Source organism: Heteronotia binoei, chromosome 15 (genome assembly GCF_032191835.1).
Source record: "Heteronotia binoei isolate CCM8104 ecotype False Entrance Well chromosome 15, APGP_CSIRO_Hbin_v1, whole genome shotgun sequence".
Taxonomy (NCBI): domain Eukaryota; kingdom Metazoa; phylum Chordata; class Lepidosauria; order Squamata; family Gekkonidae; genus Heteronotia; species Heteronotia binoei.
This window is the reverse complement of record NC_083237.1, coordinates 50,019,619-50,039,758: the sequence shown is the minus strand read 5'-3', so window position 1 is coordinate 50,039,758 and position 20,140 is coordinate 50,019,619. Positions and strand designations below refer to the sequence as shown.

General features: G+C 49.0%; 1 protein-coding gene across 1 annotated transcript; it reads right to left on the bottom strand.

The window, feature by feature from the left end:
* Positions 1-1,579: 1,579 nt before the first annotated feature.
* On the bottom strand, positions 1,580-6,296 carry HOXB1 (homeobox B1). Its single transcript, XM_060255989.1, has 2 exons — positions 5,541-6,296; positions 1,580-1,923 (listed from the first exon to the last, which is right to left on the bottom strand). Exons 1-2 carry the CDS (start codon positions 6,199-6,201, stop codon positions 1,589-1,591), a joined length of 996 nt encoding a protein of 331 aa, XP_060111972.1. The 5' UTR covers positions 6,202-6,296; the 3' UTR covers positions 1,580-1,588.
* Between the last annotated feature and the right edge of the window lie 13,844 nt (positions 6,297-20,140).

Here is a 20,140-nt window from a genome sequence, read left to right as displayed (position 1 = left end):
CTGTTAAATCGAGATAGGTAGCCTTGTTAAGTCTGTAGCTGAAGAAAAGAGCAAGAGTCCAGTAACACCCGAAAAGCTTACAAAATTTGTGGCAGGATAGGAGCTTGCAGGAGTCACTGCTCACTTCTTCAGCACCCTACCACAAATGTTAGTCTTTAAGGTGCTACTGGACTCTTGCTCTTTTCTTTTGCCTCCGTTAGTTCATTGGGTTACCTGTTTTGCTATCTGCTGAAATAAGGCTTTGGATCTACAGTAGGGGTGGAGGATGGGTGGGCGGGGTAATAAGACCCGCCTTCCTAAGGCGGCTGTTAATGGGTTCTGTCAAAATAAGGGGTCTGAAACCCTCTGAACAGCGAAAGTGAACTATTACATAACAGCAATTCTTAGACAAAATGATGAACCATTTACCTTCAGGCCCCCAACCCCACGGTCATATAGTAATTATTAAGATAGACATAAAACTTCTACTGAAATCAAAGGCCAATCGGAAAGACGTGTAAGAGATCTGTCAGCTGTCTTGTGCATTCACACCACAGCAAGAGCAGATCCGCGTTAGCAATTGCAAGCAAACCTAGCTGTCCCGGCTGTGTGTGTGTGTGGGGGGGAGAGCTATTAGCACCAGAGAGGCACAGTTCCGTACTAGTGCAAAGTTGAAGGGGGGGAGTAGTTCTCCAAGGCCTCTGCGATGCATGGGGAGGGGGTCTTTCATTCCACGCTGTGCAAGCATTGATAGGAAGTGCAAGCATTGATAGGAAACTGGAGGCAACCCCATGGAGCCAACATCAAGCCGAGCCCCTGTTCTATGAACTGGTCGAAAAGAAAGATGGATGGAGAAAAAATTGCATCCCAAGTCGCTTGAGAAGAAGGTGGGGGAGGCGGTGCCCCGGTGTATTACTGTTGTCAGCAGGGGTGACTACGTAACTTTTGGAGAGGAGACTGGCCAATCATGGAGCGTCCCTGAGATCAGTTGTGTGGCTACACCGGGACCGGCACGGTTTGGACTGTCGGGTCCCAAAGCAGAAGTGGAGCCCCCTCCCCCTCCCCCCCGCACAAGCTCTTTCAACCCGCCCCCGCGTCAGATCTGGAAAAAGAGGCGAGTGGAAACGAGGCTTGTCCGCCTGTTCTCTGCTCGGCCGGGGAAGGAGGAAGTGTGGATTTGCAACTCCTGTTCCGTGGCAGTTAAATCCGTGGCAGAGCGCTGCTCTAGGCGAGGCTTGCAAGAGCTGGCTAGCACAGGCCTTGGGGTGGGGGGCGGTGGGAGATCTGCAGCCCCTGGGTAGGAAAGACGCCGCGCATCTTCTTGCGCGGATCCATTGACAAGTCTCCGTGCTGGCTTGCTCGGTGGGAGCGCGCATATCTCTATTGGAGACGCCCGTGTGGTCACCGGGCTGGTTGAGATCATGCGCAAGCGGGGCGCTTTTCTTGCCACGCGCCCTTGCAGAAGCGTCAGTGCTGCGGTGAGCTGGTGCCACTGGCATGTCTGGGCAAGGAGCAGCTGCTTCCTCCAAGAGAGGGGGCGCGAGTGTCACGGCCGGGGGGGGGGGGTGGAGGAAAGGACCCTGCGCCCGCGTTAACCCTTTGGCGACCTTCAAGAAGACCCCGAGCTGGGCGATGCGTTGGGGGTGGGCGAGCGGCTGGATCTGTCCGAGGCGGCCTCGCCGGGCTCCTTGGCCGCGGTGGCCAGCGAGGGGAAGCAGGCCAGCCCTTCCTTCTCCCGCTTCTTCTGCTTCATCCGCCGGTTCTGGAACCAGATCTTCACCTGGGTCTCGTTCAGCTCCAAGGTGGCGGCGATCTCCACCCGCCGGGCCCGGGTGAGGTACTTGCTGAAGTGGAATTCCTTCTCCAGTTCGGTCAGCTGCTTGGTGGTGAAGTTGGTCCGGATGGAGCTTGGGTGCACGGCCAGACCGTAGTCCGACGCTTTCGCTGCGCCCCGCCGGCCCAAGCGCCAAGCAGGGAAGGAAGGAAGGAAGGAAGGAAGGAAGGAAGGAAGAAAGAAAGAAAGAAAGAAAGAAAGAAAGAAAGAAAGAAAGAAAGAAAGAAAGAAAGAAAGAAAGAAAGAAAGAAAGAAAGAAAGAAAGAAAGAAAGAAAGAAAGAAAGAAAGAAAGAAAGAAAGAAAGAAAGAAAGAAAGAAAGAAAGAAAGAAAGAAAGAAAGAAAGAAAGAAAGAAAGAAAGATCAACTCGTGGGAAGAGCCATTTCTCCGGATTCAAACGCAGCACACGACGACCCCCCAGCCCACCCCCCTCTCTGGAAGCCCAGCGGGATCCTCACATGCGCGGGAGCCAGCACCCTGAACTCTGCGCAACCTCAGAGGCTCGCTTGTCTAAAACAAGTTGTCTTCAAGAATACTGCACTGAACCCGGGAGAGGCGCTGCTCAAGCCCATCCGGAGCTCAAGACTGCCTGGGAGTCTCCGCCCCCTCTGACTGCAATAGCTCCCCACCCCCATTCTAAATATATGAATGTCCCAGCTGGGTGGATGACCCTCTCTCTGTCATTACCATTTTAAAACCATTGCAAAGTTAATCATCCCCTTCGTTTGGGTTCTTACAGTTTTCTCTCCTTTGTATTATAAACAGGAGTGCTTTGGTGATTGGCAGGCACGCAGCCGCCTTTCTTCTGTAGCGCTCAAGACGGCATCCCTAAGATTCTCACGCGTTCTCCGGGTAGGGCACTCATTAGAAACACTTCGCTTCAGCAAGGCTGCGGAATCCGCTGCCTTCGGACAGGCGATTATTCTTATAGATGTTGCTAATTTAACCACATAAATAATAATCGGAAACAGATTTGCCGGCAGAACCTTGGCAAAGAGCCCTTGAAACCCTTGTTAGCTCGAGATGAAAAACAAACAAAACCCAAACAAAAGCACTCCTGTTTTCACTTCTAGGAAAAGCCCTAGCTGGGCTCAAGTTTGAAAGCTGCCTGCTGCCAGGAAAAATGGTTTTACATTTGTTTTTTTTAAAGTTTTCTGCTACTCCCTGGCGCATGGGGAGTCTCTCTAGTTAGTGATGAAGGAAAGGGACGTTGCAGTTACTTCGGTGCACTTCACTGTTACTCCAGTTGCTGCGTATGTTTCAAAGGGGACCCTTCAAGGACGCCAGACAGGGGTGAAACCCTGCAGTGCCTTACGGTGTCACTCTGTCTTTTCCTAAAGTCCATCTCTGCGGCCTAACTTCTTTCCTCACCCTTTCCCCATTTCCTTAATTCGAACCCTTTCGACCCCTCGGTCCGAGTTCCGCCCCCATATTCCTATTTTTGTTTCGGTCTAGATGAGAAAACGACGTCAAGAGAGACGTCATCCAGACACCCTTGGGCGCCAGTTAGTAGGGAGTTTTCGCGCCCAGGCCTCACTCCAATGAGCGAAAAACAGGCTTGCGCCGGAGTTTCCCTGAGCATCTGCAAGGTTTCCCTGAGCATCTGCAAGCCCCTAATCCCAGGAACATCTTGAACCCTGAATGCACTTAGGCAAAGAAAAAGCACCGAGGGCTGCGCTCCCTTAAAGGTAAAGGTAGTCCCCTGTGCAAGCACCAGTCGTTTCCGACTCTGGGGTGACGTTGCTTTCACATTTTCACGGCAGACTTTTTACGGGGTGGTTTGCCATTGCCTTCCCCAGTCATCTATACTCCCCCCCCCCCGCAAGCTGGGTACTCATTTTACCGGCTGAGTCAACCTCGAGCCGGCTATCTGAACCCAGCTTCCGCCGGGATCGAACTCAGGTCGTGAGCAGAGCTTAGGACTGCAGTCCTGCAGCTTTATCGTTCTCCCTTGGTCCTCCGCAAAGGCGGGGGATTCCTCTGGCTTTTAGAGTCCAGCGGATATCTCTAGGAGGGTTGGTTGGGCGGGGGAGCTGTTCACCGTCGGAAAGGACGATTACTCTTGCGCTTGAGACTGCTGAATGTGGGCACTGGCTACCTTTGGAAAACGACCAGCTCCTTGGGTTGCCCTTTAGAGGCGGATCATTCGCACGTGCAAGAAACTAACCACTCGATACTGCAAGTCACCACGTGACCAGCACTCACTCTAAAGCTGCCGAGTCGTTGTGAGCAAAAATTCTTCTTTGTGAGCTACTGGCTGGCATCAAAGTTGTGAGCTGCTACATCAATTAGCTTGCTCTGGGGCCGTTTTTCCCCGAGCTAAGACAAAAATGTGTGAGCCGGAGTCTAAAAAACTGTAAGCTAGCTCACACTAACTCAGCTTCGAGGGAACACTGCACGTGACCCACCTAGAAGCCCGAGTCAGCCCTGTGCCCCACCCCTCCCCCTCCCCCGTATGACTAGGCTCGAACTGGGGAGTGACCCTAGATGGTCGGAAAAGCTTGCAGGGATGCATGGGTGCGCTCTTGCCTCTTCCCTGTCGCCCTTAACAAACCCTCTAAAGAAGGCGTCTCCATCCTGCCTCTGCTGTTCTCCGGAGCTTTTCCTGGCTGCCTCCGCTCCCATCTCCCTCCCTGCAGGTTTGAACCCACGCCCTCCAGTCCTATCCTCCGGGAAGAAAGAGAACAATGACCCCCTTTCTCATCCCGACCCTCTGGCATCTCTGGGAACCGAGAATAGTTAGCCTGTTATTTCCTATCCTGACCAATGTTCCCTCTAAGTTGTAGAGTCTTGTGAGCAAAAAATTCTAGTTCGTGAGCTACTGGTATTAAAGTTGTGAGCTACTGCATAAATTAGCGTGCTCTGGGGCCATTTTTCCTAAGACAAAAGTGTGTGAGCTGGAGGCTAAGAAACTCTGTGCTAGCTCACCCTAACTCAGCTTACAGGGAACACTGATACTGACTTCGATAGCTCGGGCCAGCCCGATCTCCGAAGATCTCCAAAACTCTAAGCAGGGTTAGCTTTGACTAGTAATTGCATGAGAGACCTCCAAAGAATACCAGAGTCCTGGCAAACCACCTCAGAACATCTCTTGCCTTGAACGGAGGATGGCCCCCAAACCCTCAGCTGTGACTTTCCACCTCCATGTCCCACCCTGGGTTAGAAGCACTCCCAAGTACTTTTCCATGGATTGTTCTCTAGAGCAAGGGTGGTCAAACTTGCTTAACATAAGAGCCACATCTCAGATGTTTGAGAGCGGAAGGAAGGCAAGCAGGCAGGCAGGCAAATAGATGGGGAGGGAGAGAAAGGTGGCAAGAAAGCAACTTTAACTTTAAATGCATTCTCCAAGTCGGTGGCTGGCTTGACTTGGAGAAGTGATTTAAAGAGACAAATGCCTTCACCAAGCCGCTCAACAGGGTGGTGGTGACTTCGAGAGCCACGCAATATGTGTGTAAGAGTCACATGTAGCTCCCGAGCCACAGTTTGGCCACCCCTGGTCTAGAGGGAAAGGGGGAGGAAGGAGATGTTTGGTAGAGCACCAGAATCCCTTCTCTGGACCAGAGCAAGGCCCAGCCTGTCTCCAACAGGGCCTCCCCCCTCAGAGACTTCTAAGATGCTCTTGAGATGAAGGTAGAACCCCCCAGGGATGGCTGCTCCCTTCTCCCTTCTTGTCCCGCCCTCCTCGAAAAGAACCTGGCCGGGAATCCCTTGCTGGGAGGGGCTTTACCTGTCGTTTTGGGAAGGCTCCTTTTCACTTTCATCCAGTCAAAGGTTTGGGTGATGGTGGAAGCCATGGGACATGGCTGGGCCGAGCAAGGCCGCGGGTCTTTGTTCTCCTGCAAGGGTGGGGAAAGACTGCCAAAGTAGCCCCCCGGCTCAGGCCCATAGAAATGGGGCTGGAACTGGCCCGCGGTAGCGCAGAAGCCCCCCTCCGACAGGCTGGAAGAAACTGTGGAGGCCACGTTGGTGGGGTAGGCCGAGGGCTGGAAGTAGGCTCCATCCGTCTCCTGCGGGTTGAGGTAGAACTGCTGGTTGCCGAAGCTGGGGCTGCAGTTGGGGGCCGGGAATCCCCCTCCTCCTCCTCCTCCTCCTCCGCCGCCGCCTCCTGCCTGAGATGACCCTGCGAAGGGGATGCCAAGGCCGGCTGGGTTGGAGGGTAGAGGAGGTGGGTAGCCGGAGCTCTGCTGGTGGTGGGCGCTGGTCCCACCTGGACCTACCCCCGTGGCCGCGAACAAGCGTCCTTCGGCAGGGTAGCTCTCACAGGAAGGAGGAGAGCTACCTGAGCAAGCTGAGAAGGAAGGGGTCCCTGGGTCGAGAGGCTGGTAGTCCTTGGGCGCGTAGGCGCTGGTCCCACGGTTACAAATTGCATAGTCTAAGAAGAAGTTCATTCTAGGTATTGTTCCTTTGCCAATGATGGAAGAGGGTCGCCCTGTTTTAGGGGGGATCCCTTCTGCCCTACAACCTTTGGATAGTATGTCAAAGTTAAGCACAAACAAAAAAAAACCCAAAAAAAGAGGGAGAGAGAGCCACCCTTCCCATCTAGGGCTCTCTAGACTTGGAGACCCCCACCCACCCCTCCTTCCAAGAAGCCTTCAGAATGGGGGAAGGGGTGGGGGTGGGGTGGAAGGGGGGGCTGGGCCACGTGGTCGCCGGCGAGCCCAATGAGCAAATGCCTCCTGAAGTTTGTCAGATATCTACCATCATCCATCAAGCCCTTGACATTTGCATGACAAAGGAGCGTCAATCAAACTTTTCCCCATCGATCTGATTAACAACACGCATACGTCAAAAAAAAAAAGAGGGTTCCCCCTCAAAGACTTTGGAAAGAGAGAAAAGGGGGAGGGGAAAAGGAAGTGAGAGAAAGGGGATGGGGGAAAGGCCGGGTTTTTTTTGGGGGGGGGGGAGAGAAAAGAATGAGGGAAGAGTTAGGACTATTCAAAGTCCGCTGCGTGTTAAAAAGGACACCCCCCTCCTTTTTTCTAATTCATAAGAGGGTGCCAAAAAAAGCACGACAACTTTTCTCCCCACCCCCCACTGAAATCAGAGAGTTCTGCCCAATTCCAGCAGCAAGCGACTCACTTAGATCCAGAGGGGAGTGAAAGAGACGAGGTAGGGACGGCATCTTTCTGAAGGCGGGGGAAATAATCTTCTCAATTAAGAAAAATTAATCACCGAAAAGATACTTAAACGTTTATGGAATTGGCTTCAAGGGCTTCTTGTTTCTTCCCCCCCCCCTTTTTTTTTCCAAAAAAGCCCAAATGGTTTTTGCTTTGCCTCTCAGCCTTTATGTCTAGCAGCCGCCTTCTTAAGAGCAATTTAATTCAATCAACATTCTAATGAGTTGTGAAATAAAGTTAGAAACACAATTGTCTTGCGTTATGGTGGAGGGGGAACGAACAACCCCCCCCCCCATGGAAATTCGATCTGCCCCATCCATCTTTCTTCTTTCTTTTATCTGACTATCCCGTCCTTCATCCCCTTGACTACCTACTGCCTCCCTTCTTGTTCTTATTTCTTGTTCATATTTCATAAAGCGGGGATGATTCCCCGAGTCAGGGGAGAGGAACGGTGGGCTTTGGCTCCGGCCTCTGTAAACACCACCAGCAATACTTCCTCTAAGCTGTGGAGTCTTGTGAGCAAAAACTCTACATCGTGAGCTACTGGAATTCAGGCTGTGACACACTGCAGAAATAGTCTGCTCTGGGGCCATTTTTATTGAGATAAGACGAAAATGTATGAGCCGGAGGCTAAAAGACTGTGAGCTAGCTCATACCAACTCAACTTAGAGGGGAGCTATATGCAGCTCTGCTCACTGTATCTGATTCCTCGTCTGATGAAGCGTGCTTAGAACACACGAAAGCTGACGTTCTGAATAAAACTTGGTTGGTCTTAAAGGTGGAACTTGACTCCTATTTTGTTCTACTGCTTCAGACCAACACGGCTGCCCACTTGGATCTATCAACTTAGAGGAAACTCTGGCCACGAGATATGTTCCCAGGGCCCCCAATCGTTCTTAATGTTGACACCAACAAGGCTTCAAGCCTAACTTTCTAAATCGGTGTGTGTGTGTGTGTGTGTGTGTGTGTGTCAGTCAGAAGCAAGCGGAAGAACCAAGGGTGAGTCCGGCGGCACCTTTAAGACCAGCGAAGACTTTTTCTGGGTATAAGTTTTCCTGCGCGCGCCCATTTCTTCAGACACCACTGCTTCAGATAGCTGAAGACATGAGCCTGCACACGAAAGCTTATACCCAGAGGTACTCCTGGATTCAACCTTGGTGCTGTGTCTAGATCCTGCTTTGTTAACCCCCGAATGCCCTAGGACAGCGGTCCCCAACCTTTTTGGCACCAGGGACCGGTTTTGTGGAAGACAATTTTTCCACGGACTGGTGGTGGGGGGGAGAATGGTTTCTGGATGATACAATTGTGCACTTTATTTCTATTAATTTGGTGTGATGAGTGTGTGGACTCTTATCTGGGAGGACCCGGTTTGATTCCCCATTCCTCCACTTGCACCTGCTGGAATGGCCTTGGGTTAGCTATAGCTCTCGCAGAGTTGTCCTTGAAAGGGCAGCTTCTGGGGAGAGCTCTCTCTGCCGCACCCACCTCACAGGGTGTCTGTTGTGGGAGAGGAAGGTAAAGGAGATTGTGAGCTGCTCTGAGACTCTGGCAGTGGAGGGCAGGATATATATCCAATGTTGTCTTATTATTATTATTACTACATTGTAATATATAATGAAATAATTATACAACTTACGGCCCGGTTGTTAACAGGCCGTAGACCAGTATTGGTCCATTGACCGGGGTTTGGGGACCCCTGCCCTAGAAGATTCCAGCCAGAGGAAGAGAGGAAGATGTTTCTCCTAGGTCTGCCTTAGAGAATCGCCACAAGTCTGCCTTGGGTTGGCGCATCCTTTCTCACTTAGGACTAGAAGGCTGTTGTGTTTCGGTTGGCGGAGGTGGTTCCCATCTAGGTTGTCTTCTGAGCAAATGTTACAAGCGGGGCCAAGCTGGCTGAACTTTAAAAAAACAAAAAAACCTCCCAGCTCTGCTGGAGTGAACTTTTGGCCTGCTTCAAACCTCCGGCTCTCTCCTCATGGGCTGAACAGCCACAGTAAATATCTTGACAAGTAACAAATGAGCGTGGGCGTCAGATTGGAAGTTACTCGTGTCTCCAGTGCGCTAACAAGTAAATAAATGTGGGCTCGCCCGGACCTCCATTCTCTGAGGCGTGGAGTGGCGGAGTCTCTCCTCCTTTGTCAACGCGCCCGGGCCAGAAGGGGAGAAGGAGAAGCCCAAGGAAGGGAAGTGGGTAATCGTTCGTTTATGGACTCCCCAAAGCAGCGAAGCGCAGCAAACCAAAGAAAAAGGAAGGCGGGGAACGGGAGGGAGGAAGAAGAACCGGGAAAAGATTTTAGGGATGTGCAATAAACTCTGTGGCTGAAAGGGAAAGAATCTCCGATTTCTGGTTAGAGTCGAGTCCAATGGCAGCCTTAGAGCCCAACAAGAGAGAGAGAAAGAGAGAAAGAGAGAAAGAGAGAAAGAGAGAAAGAGAGAAAGAGAGAAAGAAAGAAAGAAAGAAAGAAAGAAAGAAAGAAAGAAAGAAAGAGAGAAAGAAAGAGAGAAAGAAAGAAAGAAAGAAAGAAAAAGAAAGAAAGAGCTCTTAGTTTGAGCTCTTCTCCTGGTGGGCGTAAACATAACTGAGAGGATAGATCCCTCTAAGCTGTGAAGTCTTGTGAGCAAAAATTCTACTTTGTGAGCCACTGGCATTAAGTTTGTGAGCTGCTGCATCAATTAGTTTGCTCTGGTGCCATTTTTCCTGAGCTAAGACAAAAATGTGTGAGCCAGAGGCTAGCTCACAGAAACTCAGCTTAGAGGGAATACCAGGTGCCACTGGACTCGAAATTTGTTCTATAATTGAGAAAAGTCACTCCTGGACTTGCAAAGGTAATGTATGCCCAAGACCCGGCAGCAAACCTGGGTTTTCCCATCGAACTGACACAGGACTGGAAGCCGCGGCCATTTTGGCCTCCTAATACCTGTTGACACACATGTGAGAAGCCCTTGCGTCTTCCTTTTTGATCTTGATAGTTTTCCTCTAAAGTGACGCACACTTTTTAAATGCATTTCCTCCAGTGTGATGCAGTCTTGTCACGCAGCCCTCTGGGTCAAACTTTCCCCTTCTTTCTTGCTTGGGCCCATGATCCTTCCTGACTTGCCTTTTCCCCTCAGGAGCATGCAATGGGCGGGACTCGCTTGCCAAAAGCGTCCCTTGGAGGGCCAGGGCAGCTCCGAAGGTTTTTCTTTCTGTGTTCCTTCGTTTTCTTTTGCATTGAGTTCTACAGTTTGAACTTTTTGCCAGGGAGATGGTGAGGGCACCACATGGAGGGAGGGTGGGGAGGGGAGGGGTGGGAAAGGAGTCAGTTTTACAACTCTCTCTCTTTTTCATTTAAAATTCCAGTCGCGGTTGGGCAGGAGATGCTAACCCTTCGATCTGTTCTAGTTCGTGTCCCTCCACCCCTTTTGGACCTGCGTTTGTTCAACCAGAGATTAATTTTTCTTGTTAAGTGACTGTAGTTAGGGAAAGACTAACAAATAACCTCTTTTTTCCCCGGTTTGGAGCCCAAATCAAAACGAGACCATTCATCAAGTCTGTCTGATCATTGCTTCCAAATAAAAGGAGGCGAGACGGGGAGAGGTATCCATGGCCCCCTTTGGAGGTCGTTTTGAAAGGTTAGAAGACACAGGTCCAAATAGCTGAAATGCTACTGGGAATGACATTCTGTATATAGATCCAAGTGAGCAGCCGTGTGGATCGGAAGCAGTAGGACAAAGTAGGAATCAAGGGCACCTTTAAGACCAACAAACTTTTATTCAGAACGTAAGCTTCCGTGTGCTCCAAGCGCACATCAGTTGGTCTTAAAGGTACCCTTGACTCCCACTTTGTTCCACTGACATTCTATATGACATCAAAGTTCTGGAAATCTGAAAATGTCACCCAAAGGAGACTGGGAACGATCGGAACAAGCCTCTGTGGAACTGGAACGGATTTATAAATATCACACAAAGGTGCATCTGGCGGTTTAAACTAAACATCAGGGGAGGGGTTCTCTTATTGCAATTGCAAACTGTCTTCCCCCTTTGGCTGAGCAACATTGACTTGAGGCTGCAAGAACTGCCGGCGATGCGGCCAAGGCAACTGGCCATGTTTCCTTGCGCATCCAAGCCAGCTGCCGGGATGCCTTCCTGCCACTTCTTCTGGTCTCAGAGCCTCAAACTCCGCCATCTCCCTCCCCTGGCTTCGCTCCTCTGCTCTCATTGGACGACGCAGGACAAAGGGCGCTGCAATATAAAGCGGTGAATTGTCAACGGGCCCGATGGCAACTTTCCTTAAACCGGGATCTCCTCGTTTTGGAAAACACGGCGTGATTCGATCCCTCTGGGAAAAGCGGCCTCAAAGGGCCTTGCAGAACTCTTCAGGGAGGCAGAGAGTTTGCCTGCTTGTCTGTATGGGTGAGAGAGCAAAGTCTGAGTCCGGTGGCACCAGTGCCGGATTAAACCCTGTGCAGTCGAAATCTTGGGGGGACCCCTCCCAAATTATATCAGAGTCTGAGCACCGGCCCCACCGCTCATGGCCCCCACTGCAGCCTACAGGCACCTTCTTAAAAGCCCCTTTTACTAAGCTTCAGGGGAGAGGCAGAGAGAGGCAAACTGGGCAACAACCCCAGCAGCAGCTGCACCAGGCAAGTCGGGCAAAGTTGCTGGCTGCTCATGCAGGCTGGAAGGGCTGCAAGCAGGGGGGAAAACCGAGGGGAGGGGAGCCAGCCCAGGGCCCCTAAAGACGTGGGGACCCATAGACCCATTAATCTGGCTCTGAATAGCACCTTTAAGACCAACACCGTTTAAGTTGAAGTATAAGCTTTCCTGTGCATGCACACTTCCTCAGATTTACTGAGACTCCTCTCCCCCATATGTAATAGTTGGCAAAGTCTACTCCAGTGTATCTGTAGACCTGCACATGCAGGCTTGAAAGCTTAGAAGAGAAATGTGATGGCCTTAAAGATGCCACTGGACTCGAACTTTGTTCTGTGGCTTCACGGCAGCCCACCTGAACGTAGGGGTGAGAGTCCTGAGAGAGTCTGCGGGTTTCTAGAATAAATTATTTGGTCTCAGCTCAGCCTTTTTCCTTCCCCTTTGGAACTGAGTGGTCGCTCACCATCTGCTGTCGAATAAGCAAGGACTTAGAAGGATGTATTCCCCCCTCCCAACACACATTCCCTAGCGCCTTGCAAAAGATCTATGAGACCAAAAGGGGTGTGTGTGAGAGAGAGAGAGAGAGAGAGAGAGAGAAAACTACAGAGAAGGAGAAGACCCTTCTCTTCCAAGGGCAAAGATATTCCACAGTGGAAAACTGCATAAACTCTAACCCCCAGAAAATTGTTTGAAGTCACATTTCATACAAAGTCTGGCCAAATCCCAGTGTTTGAATGTATAGATTTCACTTTTAGAATTCATCTTAGAAGGAGACTTTATTCCCCCAACACACCCCAAACTTGGAAGTTGCCTGGTCTACTTTTAAACCAGTTATGTTCCATGTCAAGTCTCCAGATTCCAGACTTTTACCGAGTGAATGTTTTCTCCCTAAAGCAGTCAGAAGTGATGAAAAGTATGAATGTTGATATTTATAAGAGGAAGAATTTGCTTATCCCCTCTCCCCTGCAGGCTTCGAAATTTCTTTCAGCTCTTAGGCAAGCCAAGAAGCCGTGAGTTCAAACCACAAGGAGAAGCCAAATGTTAACAAAATCTCTCTAATTTGTCTGAACGGTTTGTCAATGCAGCCTGTTGCTTAGAAAGGGCTGCTTTATCAGATGGCTTCTTGCCTTCATGAAGGAACCTCCATCACAGCTTTATGGCCAAATACAGTCTGGCAAATACAGCTCCTTGCAAGGGCCTTTCAGCAACCTCTCTCCACCTTGCAATGGAGGGAGGGGGGAGAGACCAGGGCCGGCTCGCCCACGAGGCAAACTAGGCAGTTGCCTAGGGCAGGGGTCCCCAACCATCGGGCCACGGACCAGTACTGGTCCGTGGCTGGCTAGCAACCGGGCTGCAAAGCAAAACAGAGCTGCTGCACCACCGCCACCTGCCCAGGCAGACAGAAGAGGCAGCATGGGCTCACTCAGATTATTGGTGGGGGTCTTTAAATGGGAGGGGGAAGCCGATTGGCCTGCTGCCTGGCCACCTAGTGGGGAGGGTGCAGAAAAAGCCCCAGGCTCCCTCTCATTTAAAGACACCCCCCCCCCATGGAGGGCAGGGACAGGGCCTGGGCAGGGGGAAGCCTGGGGTGGCTGCCCCCTATACCGGTCCGTGGAAAAATTGCCTTCCATGAAACTGGTCCCTGGTGCCAAAAAGGTTGGGGACCACTGGCCTTGGGCGCCAGGAGCAGGGGACACCAAATTGGGTGGAAGACCTCTGGGTTTTGTCACCACAACAATGTTCCATGACAGCTCAGCTTCAGCTCATGGTACCAGCCAGTGTTTCCAATAAGCTGAGTTAGTGTGAGCCAGCTCACAGTTTTTTAGCCTCCAGCTCACACGTTTTTGTCTTAGCTCAGGAAAAATGGCCCCATAACAAACTAATTTATGCAGTAGTTCACAGCTTTAATGCCAGTAGCTCACAAAGTAGAATTTTTGCTCACAAGACTCCGCAGCTTAGAGGGAACAGCAAAACTCCACGGCAGATTTGTTTTTTTCTTTATTACTTACTCTACTTCTTTTGTACCCTGCCATTCTCCCCACTGGAGATCCAAGGCAGCTTACATAATTCTCCTCTCCTCACAACACCCCATGAAGTAGGTTATCCGGAGAAAGCATGACTAGTCCGAGGTCACCCAGTGAACTTCCGCGGCACAAGTGGGGATTAACCACTACACCATGATAGCTCTCAGATGCAACAACTGCATTTTGAAAAGGAGATGTTCTGGAAGGGAGAAAGTAGTTACAGTATTTTTTGCACCATGAGACTCACTTTCCCCCCCCCAAAAAAGTGGAGGGAAAAGTGTGTGCGTCTTAAGGAGCGAATACTGCAAAAAATTCACACAAATGCCTCTAAATTCACACAAACGGCTCTAAAAACTAGGTGCGTCTTATGCTCAGGTGCGTCTTATGGAGCGAAAAATACGGTACTTGCCTGCTTAGTGACATGTGAGAAAGCAGAACAAAGCAGTAGACAAGTGCACCTTTAAGAGCAACTAAGTTTTATTCAGAATGTAAGCTTTCGTTTGCTCCTAAGTAGACTTCATCAGACAAGTCTACTGCTTTGTTCTATTGCTTCAGTCCAACACGGCTGCCTACTGGGATCTATCTACATGTGAGAAAGTAGTTACTTGCCTATAGACAGGGCCGCCGCACCCTCTAGACAACCTTAGGCAGTCGCCTAGGGCACAGCAGTTCTTGGGGGCACTGAATTGGGTACCCCCCCCCAATGTGGGTCGCTGCTCATCCCCTCTGCCTCACACCTGCATGCTGCCATGATCCTGAAAGGAGGAGTCAGCAGGCTGCTGCCTGAAGAAAGGAGATGCTGCTGCTGGAATGCCCAGCCAGCCAGGGAGCCGGCCTTGTTGCTGCAGGCCTGCTGCACCATGGAAACAAAGGGCACCTGCCCCCCCCCCAGCCATGACTGCCGCTGCCACCACCTCCTCCTTCTGCTGCTGCTCCTACTGGGCAGCTGCCACCTCCTTCTCTAGCCTCGGCTGGTGAGTTGCCCACCTGCAGGTCTACTGGAGCAGGTGCTGCCATGCCAGGGGGGCACCTTCCTGAGCATGCCCAAACAAGCACTCCTGCCTCGCCCATGTGGGAGAAGGGCTGGCAGTGCCTTCCGTAGCATGTGCTCCCTGCCTCCCCTGGCTCATGTTTGAAACCGCTCCTGGAGAGCCAGGCTCCTTGGGACCTTGTCTTTCCTGGGTTGGGGGGGGGGGACAAGGGGGGAGGAGAGTGCGCGCCTAGGGTGCTAAAAAGCCTAGTGCTGGCCCTGCCTATGGAAGCTCATTCCACAAGGTATTTGGTGTAGTGGTTAAGAGTGGCAAACTATAAACCGGAAGAACCAGGTTTGATTCCCCACTCCTCCTCCACATGCAGTCAGCTGGGTGAACGTGGGCCATCCACAGTTCTCTCAGAGCTGTTCTCTCAAAAGCAGTTCTCGAAGGAGCTCTCTCTGCCCCACCTACTTCACAGGGTGTCTGTTGTGGAGAAAGGGAAGGCAATTGTAAGCCACTCTGGGACTTCAATTGAAGGGCAGGGTATAAATCCAATATCCTCCTCTTCCTCCTCCTTCTGTCACAGAAATCTTTTTTTTTTTAACCCTTCAAGTGTATACCCCAAAGGTGGCAGGACACAATCTGTAAGTCCTTGGCAGGGATGAAGAGTGCTCTGAAGAGTTTCTTCCATTTACTTCTCTCTGCTGTGTTCTTAACCCCACAATTCCCGCAAGGAATTCAGGATGGAGTGCACAGTTTTCCTGTCCTCTGTCTTAGCTCTGAGAGAGGTTTGGCTGAGACATTATGCATGGCCCTAGGTGTATCCAGTGAGCATCGTGGCATGGCTGAGTCTGTTCTGTAATGGAGCCTCCACCCTCAGCAAGAATGACGAGAAATCTGCGAGAGATGAGGACTGTGTGGTACTTGCTGCACAAGCAGAAGGTGAAAAGTTTTCAGCCAGCAGGAGCCAGGAGTACACAAAATCAAATGAGATGGAGCAATAGCTTCATCATCATCATCATAGACCTTTATTGGCATTAATATAAGGATACAGTATACTTTAAAACCAGCAGTGACACTATAGAATATAATAAAAATTATATAATATAAAACCAGCAAAAGTTAAATGACATAAAATATAATAAAACATATAATAAAAATATAATATAATAAAAAAAACCCAGCAAAAGTTAAATGGCATAAAATAGCTGTGGGCTATGCATGAGTAAAAGCCTCTCTGATTCGGATCGCAACCTGTAAAAAACAAGCAACGTGAGTAGTGACAAAGTTGTGTTTCCCGTGGAGTAAAATGCGGACCTTGGCATTATCAGAAAGGCCTTGATGGTCAGAGAGCAGAGCATCTAGGTATTTTGCTCGTGGGCTGCTATAGAAAGGGCAGTCCAGAAGAACATGAGGGACCGTTTCGATGACTCCTTGGCTACAATAGCTTAATCCAGTTTAAACAGATCTAATTGACAGAGGCTTATTTTAATTACTGAGAGCAGATTGTAACAGGTGTTACAGAGAGTTAATACTCAAGAGCGTACTCGTTAGTTGCATACTCTTGTGTATTCACTCTTGTGTATTTATTATATTCTATAGTGTCACTGCTGGTTTTAAAGTAGGTGATTACGGTGGCTTTTTATTATTATGTTGTAAGATATTTTATAATTCTCAAAATTCTTTTAAAAAGGGATGTATGCTGAGATTTGGGTAATATGCAGATATTCACATAAAATGGATAAACTAGTTCATAAGTTTACGACTGGATGATTCTCTAGGTAAATTTGTTGTAACAGACAAGTTAGGAAATGTACTTGAGGTCAGTCAGAACAGATATCCCATAATATTATTAGGCTTAGTTTAAGGCAGGGGTGTCAAATTCATTTGCTGTGAGGGCTGGATCTGACATAAATGAGACCTTGTTGGGCTGGGCCATGTGTGTCATAAAATATAATGCCATGTAGCAGAGACATAAACTTTATAAAACACACAAACATAAAGATTTTTTTAAAAAACTTAAAATAAAACATGCTTAAAACATCAGCAATCATTGGTCTTAAAAGGTGCTTTCTTTGTGTCTGTCTTGTGCAATCCAGGGGACTGGGTGAAGGAAGCTCTGGTTTGTTCCTTTCTTCCTTCCCCAAGGGACCAGGAGAGAGAGGAGCCTCAGCCAATGGAAGGAAGAGAGGCTTGGCTCAGTAGCTCTGCTGTGTGATTGAGAGAGCCTGGCAAACCAAGCTATTCCTCCCCCCCCCCTTCCTTCTCAAGGGAGGAGCCTCCAGCGAATGGAGAAGATAAAGGCTTTGCTCTGTAGCTCCTGTGCAATTGAGCAAGCCTGGCAAAGCAAGCTGTTATGCAGAAGGAAGCAAGAGAGAGGGAGAAGAAAGCAGATGACAGTCAGTTGCTCAGGGTGGGGGGCTGATAGGAGCCTTCCAGGGGCCTGATTTGGCCTCCGGGCCACATGTTTGACACCCCCGGTTTAAGGTATTGGCTATCACATGCAAGGCATTTCATGGGCTTGGTTCCTCTTACCTGCGGGACCACCTCCCCCATGCTCTGCCATGACAGCTTCGGCCATGTCAGTAGCGTCGTCTGCCAAGATATAAATGGGCAGAACCAACACCTGCCTGTAAATGTACTCTCTCCGTTGACTCCCACTTTATGAAATGGGCTGCCCAGGGAGGTCAGGAAGGCTCTCAGCCTCTTGGCTTTCCTGAAGCTACACAAAACTCTAGATGGCAACTAGGCTATTAGCCACAGTGTGTGTGTGTGTGTGTATGTATATATATATATTTGGCCGCTGTGTGACACAGAATGTTGGACTGGATGGGCCATTGGCCTGATCTAACATGGCTTCTCTTATGTTCTTATGTTCTTATGTTCTTATGTCCAATTCAAGAAATATCTGGGGACTTTGGAGGTGGAGCCAGCAGACTTTGGGGGTGGAGCCAGTTTGCCAAAACTGAATTATTCAAGAGAACTTTTCTGCACAGGGAATAGGGCTGCACTGTACAAAATGAGTTTACAAACTTGCTTGAATAAATGATGGGAGATTGTGTCTATACTGCTGTGTTTAGGTTACTGTAAGTGAGATCCTGTTAGGTAATTTTTGCACTGCTTATGTGTCATGTTAACACATATACCATGCTTCAGTTCTATCCATTAGGGATCTTCTACAATTCTATGGCATTGTTTATTGAATGTCCCATTTTCCTGATTATATGGACTCATACTGTGTAACCCCCTTGAATCACTGTGAGAAAGGTGCTGAGGTCGGGGGCTGAGGTCGGGGCTGAGGTCGGGGTCTCAGAACCTCCTTACAATCCCTGGGCCAAAGGAGGCCCGTCTGAAAGCGACCAGGGACAGGGCCTTCTCGATTGCAGCTCCCTGTTGGTGGAATCAGCTCCCGGAGGAGGTGAGGGCCCTGCGGAACCTTGAACAGTTCCGCAGGGCCTGTAAAACAACCCTCTTCCGGTTGGCATATAATTAATTGTGATCGGAATGCCTGAATATTAAATCTCGAACATCAGATTATTGAATACTGGAAAATCTGAAAGACTGATTTAAGGAAAGGTAGCATAGTGTATATCGATGTGAGTTTTATGTATTTTTAGGTTTTTATGTATTTTATTGTATAATTATTAACGTATTTAAATTGATCTCTGTTAGCTTTTTTTCTGTTGTAAGCCGCCCTGAGCCCACCTCGGTGGGGAGGGCGGGATATAAATCGAATTAAATAAATAAATAAATAAATAAATAAATAAATAAATAAATAAACAAACAAACAAACAAACAAACAAACAAACAAACAAACAAATAAATAAGAAAGGGAGACTAGAAGTAATGTAAATACAGGTTTTTAAAAGCAGGAATGCACAGGAACACAACTCCGGCTGGTTTGGCATCAGGGGGTGAGACCTAATACTCAAATGAATTCCTGCTGAGCTTTTTCTTTTTAAAAAAACCCGTGTGAAACAATGGTGATGTCAGAGGTGTGGCCTAACGTGCAAGAGAGTTCCTGCTGGGCTTTTTCTACAAAAAAACCCTTATGTAAATATATAAATAATAATTAATACATGCCATCAAACTGCAATATTAGTAAATACTTTTCTGTGAACCAGCAGTCTTTTCAAAGACCACTCTCCCAGTTTGCATGATCCACCAGTTCTTCTAAAGCGCACTCCCCCAGATCACACAGATCTTTTAAAGGGGACTCCCCCAGATCACACAAAAGCTCACAGCTTTCCCTTGCAGTTATTGTTAGGGCAAGAGACATATGTTTCATTATATAGCCTTGATTTCCAGTTGCATTCATCCCTACAGAGCATTTCAATCACTTATTTAAAGTCTATGGGTTGAGGGGTATGATAACTGCTTTATTGATGGCAGGACCATTCATAACACTTACTAAGACCAAGTCCCACAAGGAAAGGTTAAGGGGACTTGGGAATGTTCAGTCTGGAGAAGAGGAGGGACATGATTGCTCTCTTTAATCTTTTGAAAAGTTGTCACTTAGAGGAGGGTAGGGAGTTGTTCCTGTTGGCAACAGAGGAGAAGACTCACAATAATGGGTTTAAATAACAGGTAGAAAAGTATTGGACTGGATACTAGCAAAACCATTTTACGGTAAGAGCAGTTCAGCATCAGCTGCCTAGGGAGGCAGTGAGTTCCCCCTCACTGGCACTCTTTAAGCAGCATCTGGATGAACACTTATCAGGGATGCTCTAGGCTGATCTTGTACTGAGCAGGGGGCTGGACTAGATGGCTTCTGTGACCCTTCCAATTCTATGATTCTTTGATTTTATTGCAAGGACTTTTATTGTTATAGAATATTGTTATGGAATAAACAGCTTTAGAAGGGAATTAGATAGATTCATGGAGGATAAGTCTATCAATGGCTACTAGGCATGCTGACTGAGGGGGTCTCCACATTCAGAGGCACTAATCTTTCTGAATCCCAGAACCAGGAAGCAACATTAGAGGAAAGCATTGGCCTCTATGCACCATTGTTGGCCATGCAGAGGAACTGGTCAGTCACTGTGTGAGACGAGATGCTGGACTAGATGGACCACTGGTGTAACCCTGCAGGACTTTTCTTATGTCTGTTTACTTAGTATTTGAATCCTCCTGTTCACAGAGTCTTTAAGGCAATTTTTGTTCACATGGTCTTAAAGAATAACAAGATAAAAACAGCATGAAGAGAAATACCTCCCCTCCCAAACTTCATGAGCAACAATAATCAGATTAATATTAACAGTGAGGCCTAAAAAGAACGCCAGCATTGGGAGCATCAAACAGATATAGCAACAAAATGCCCATCAAGCAGCCTTGGAGAAGTCAGTCTGCAGCTGGTGGAGATGGCAACTAGGGTTGCCACGCCCAGTTCAAGAAATATCTGGGGATTTTGGGGGTGGAGCCAGGAGACTTTGGGGTGGAGCCAGGAGACTTTGGGGTGGAGCCAGGAGACTTTGGGGTGGAGCCGGGAGACTTTGGGGGTGGAGCCAGGAGCAAGGGTGTGACAAGCATAACTGAACTCCAAAGGGAGTTCTGGCCATCACATTTAAAGGGACCGCACAC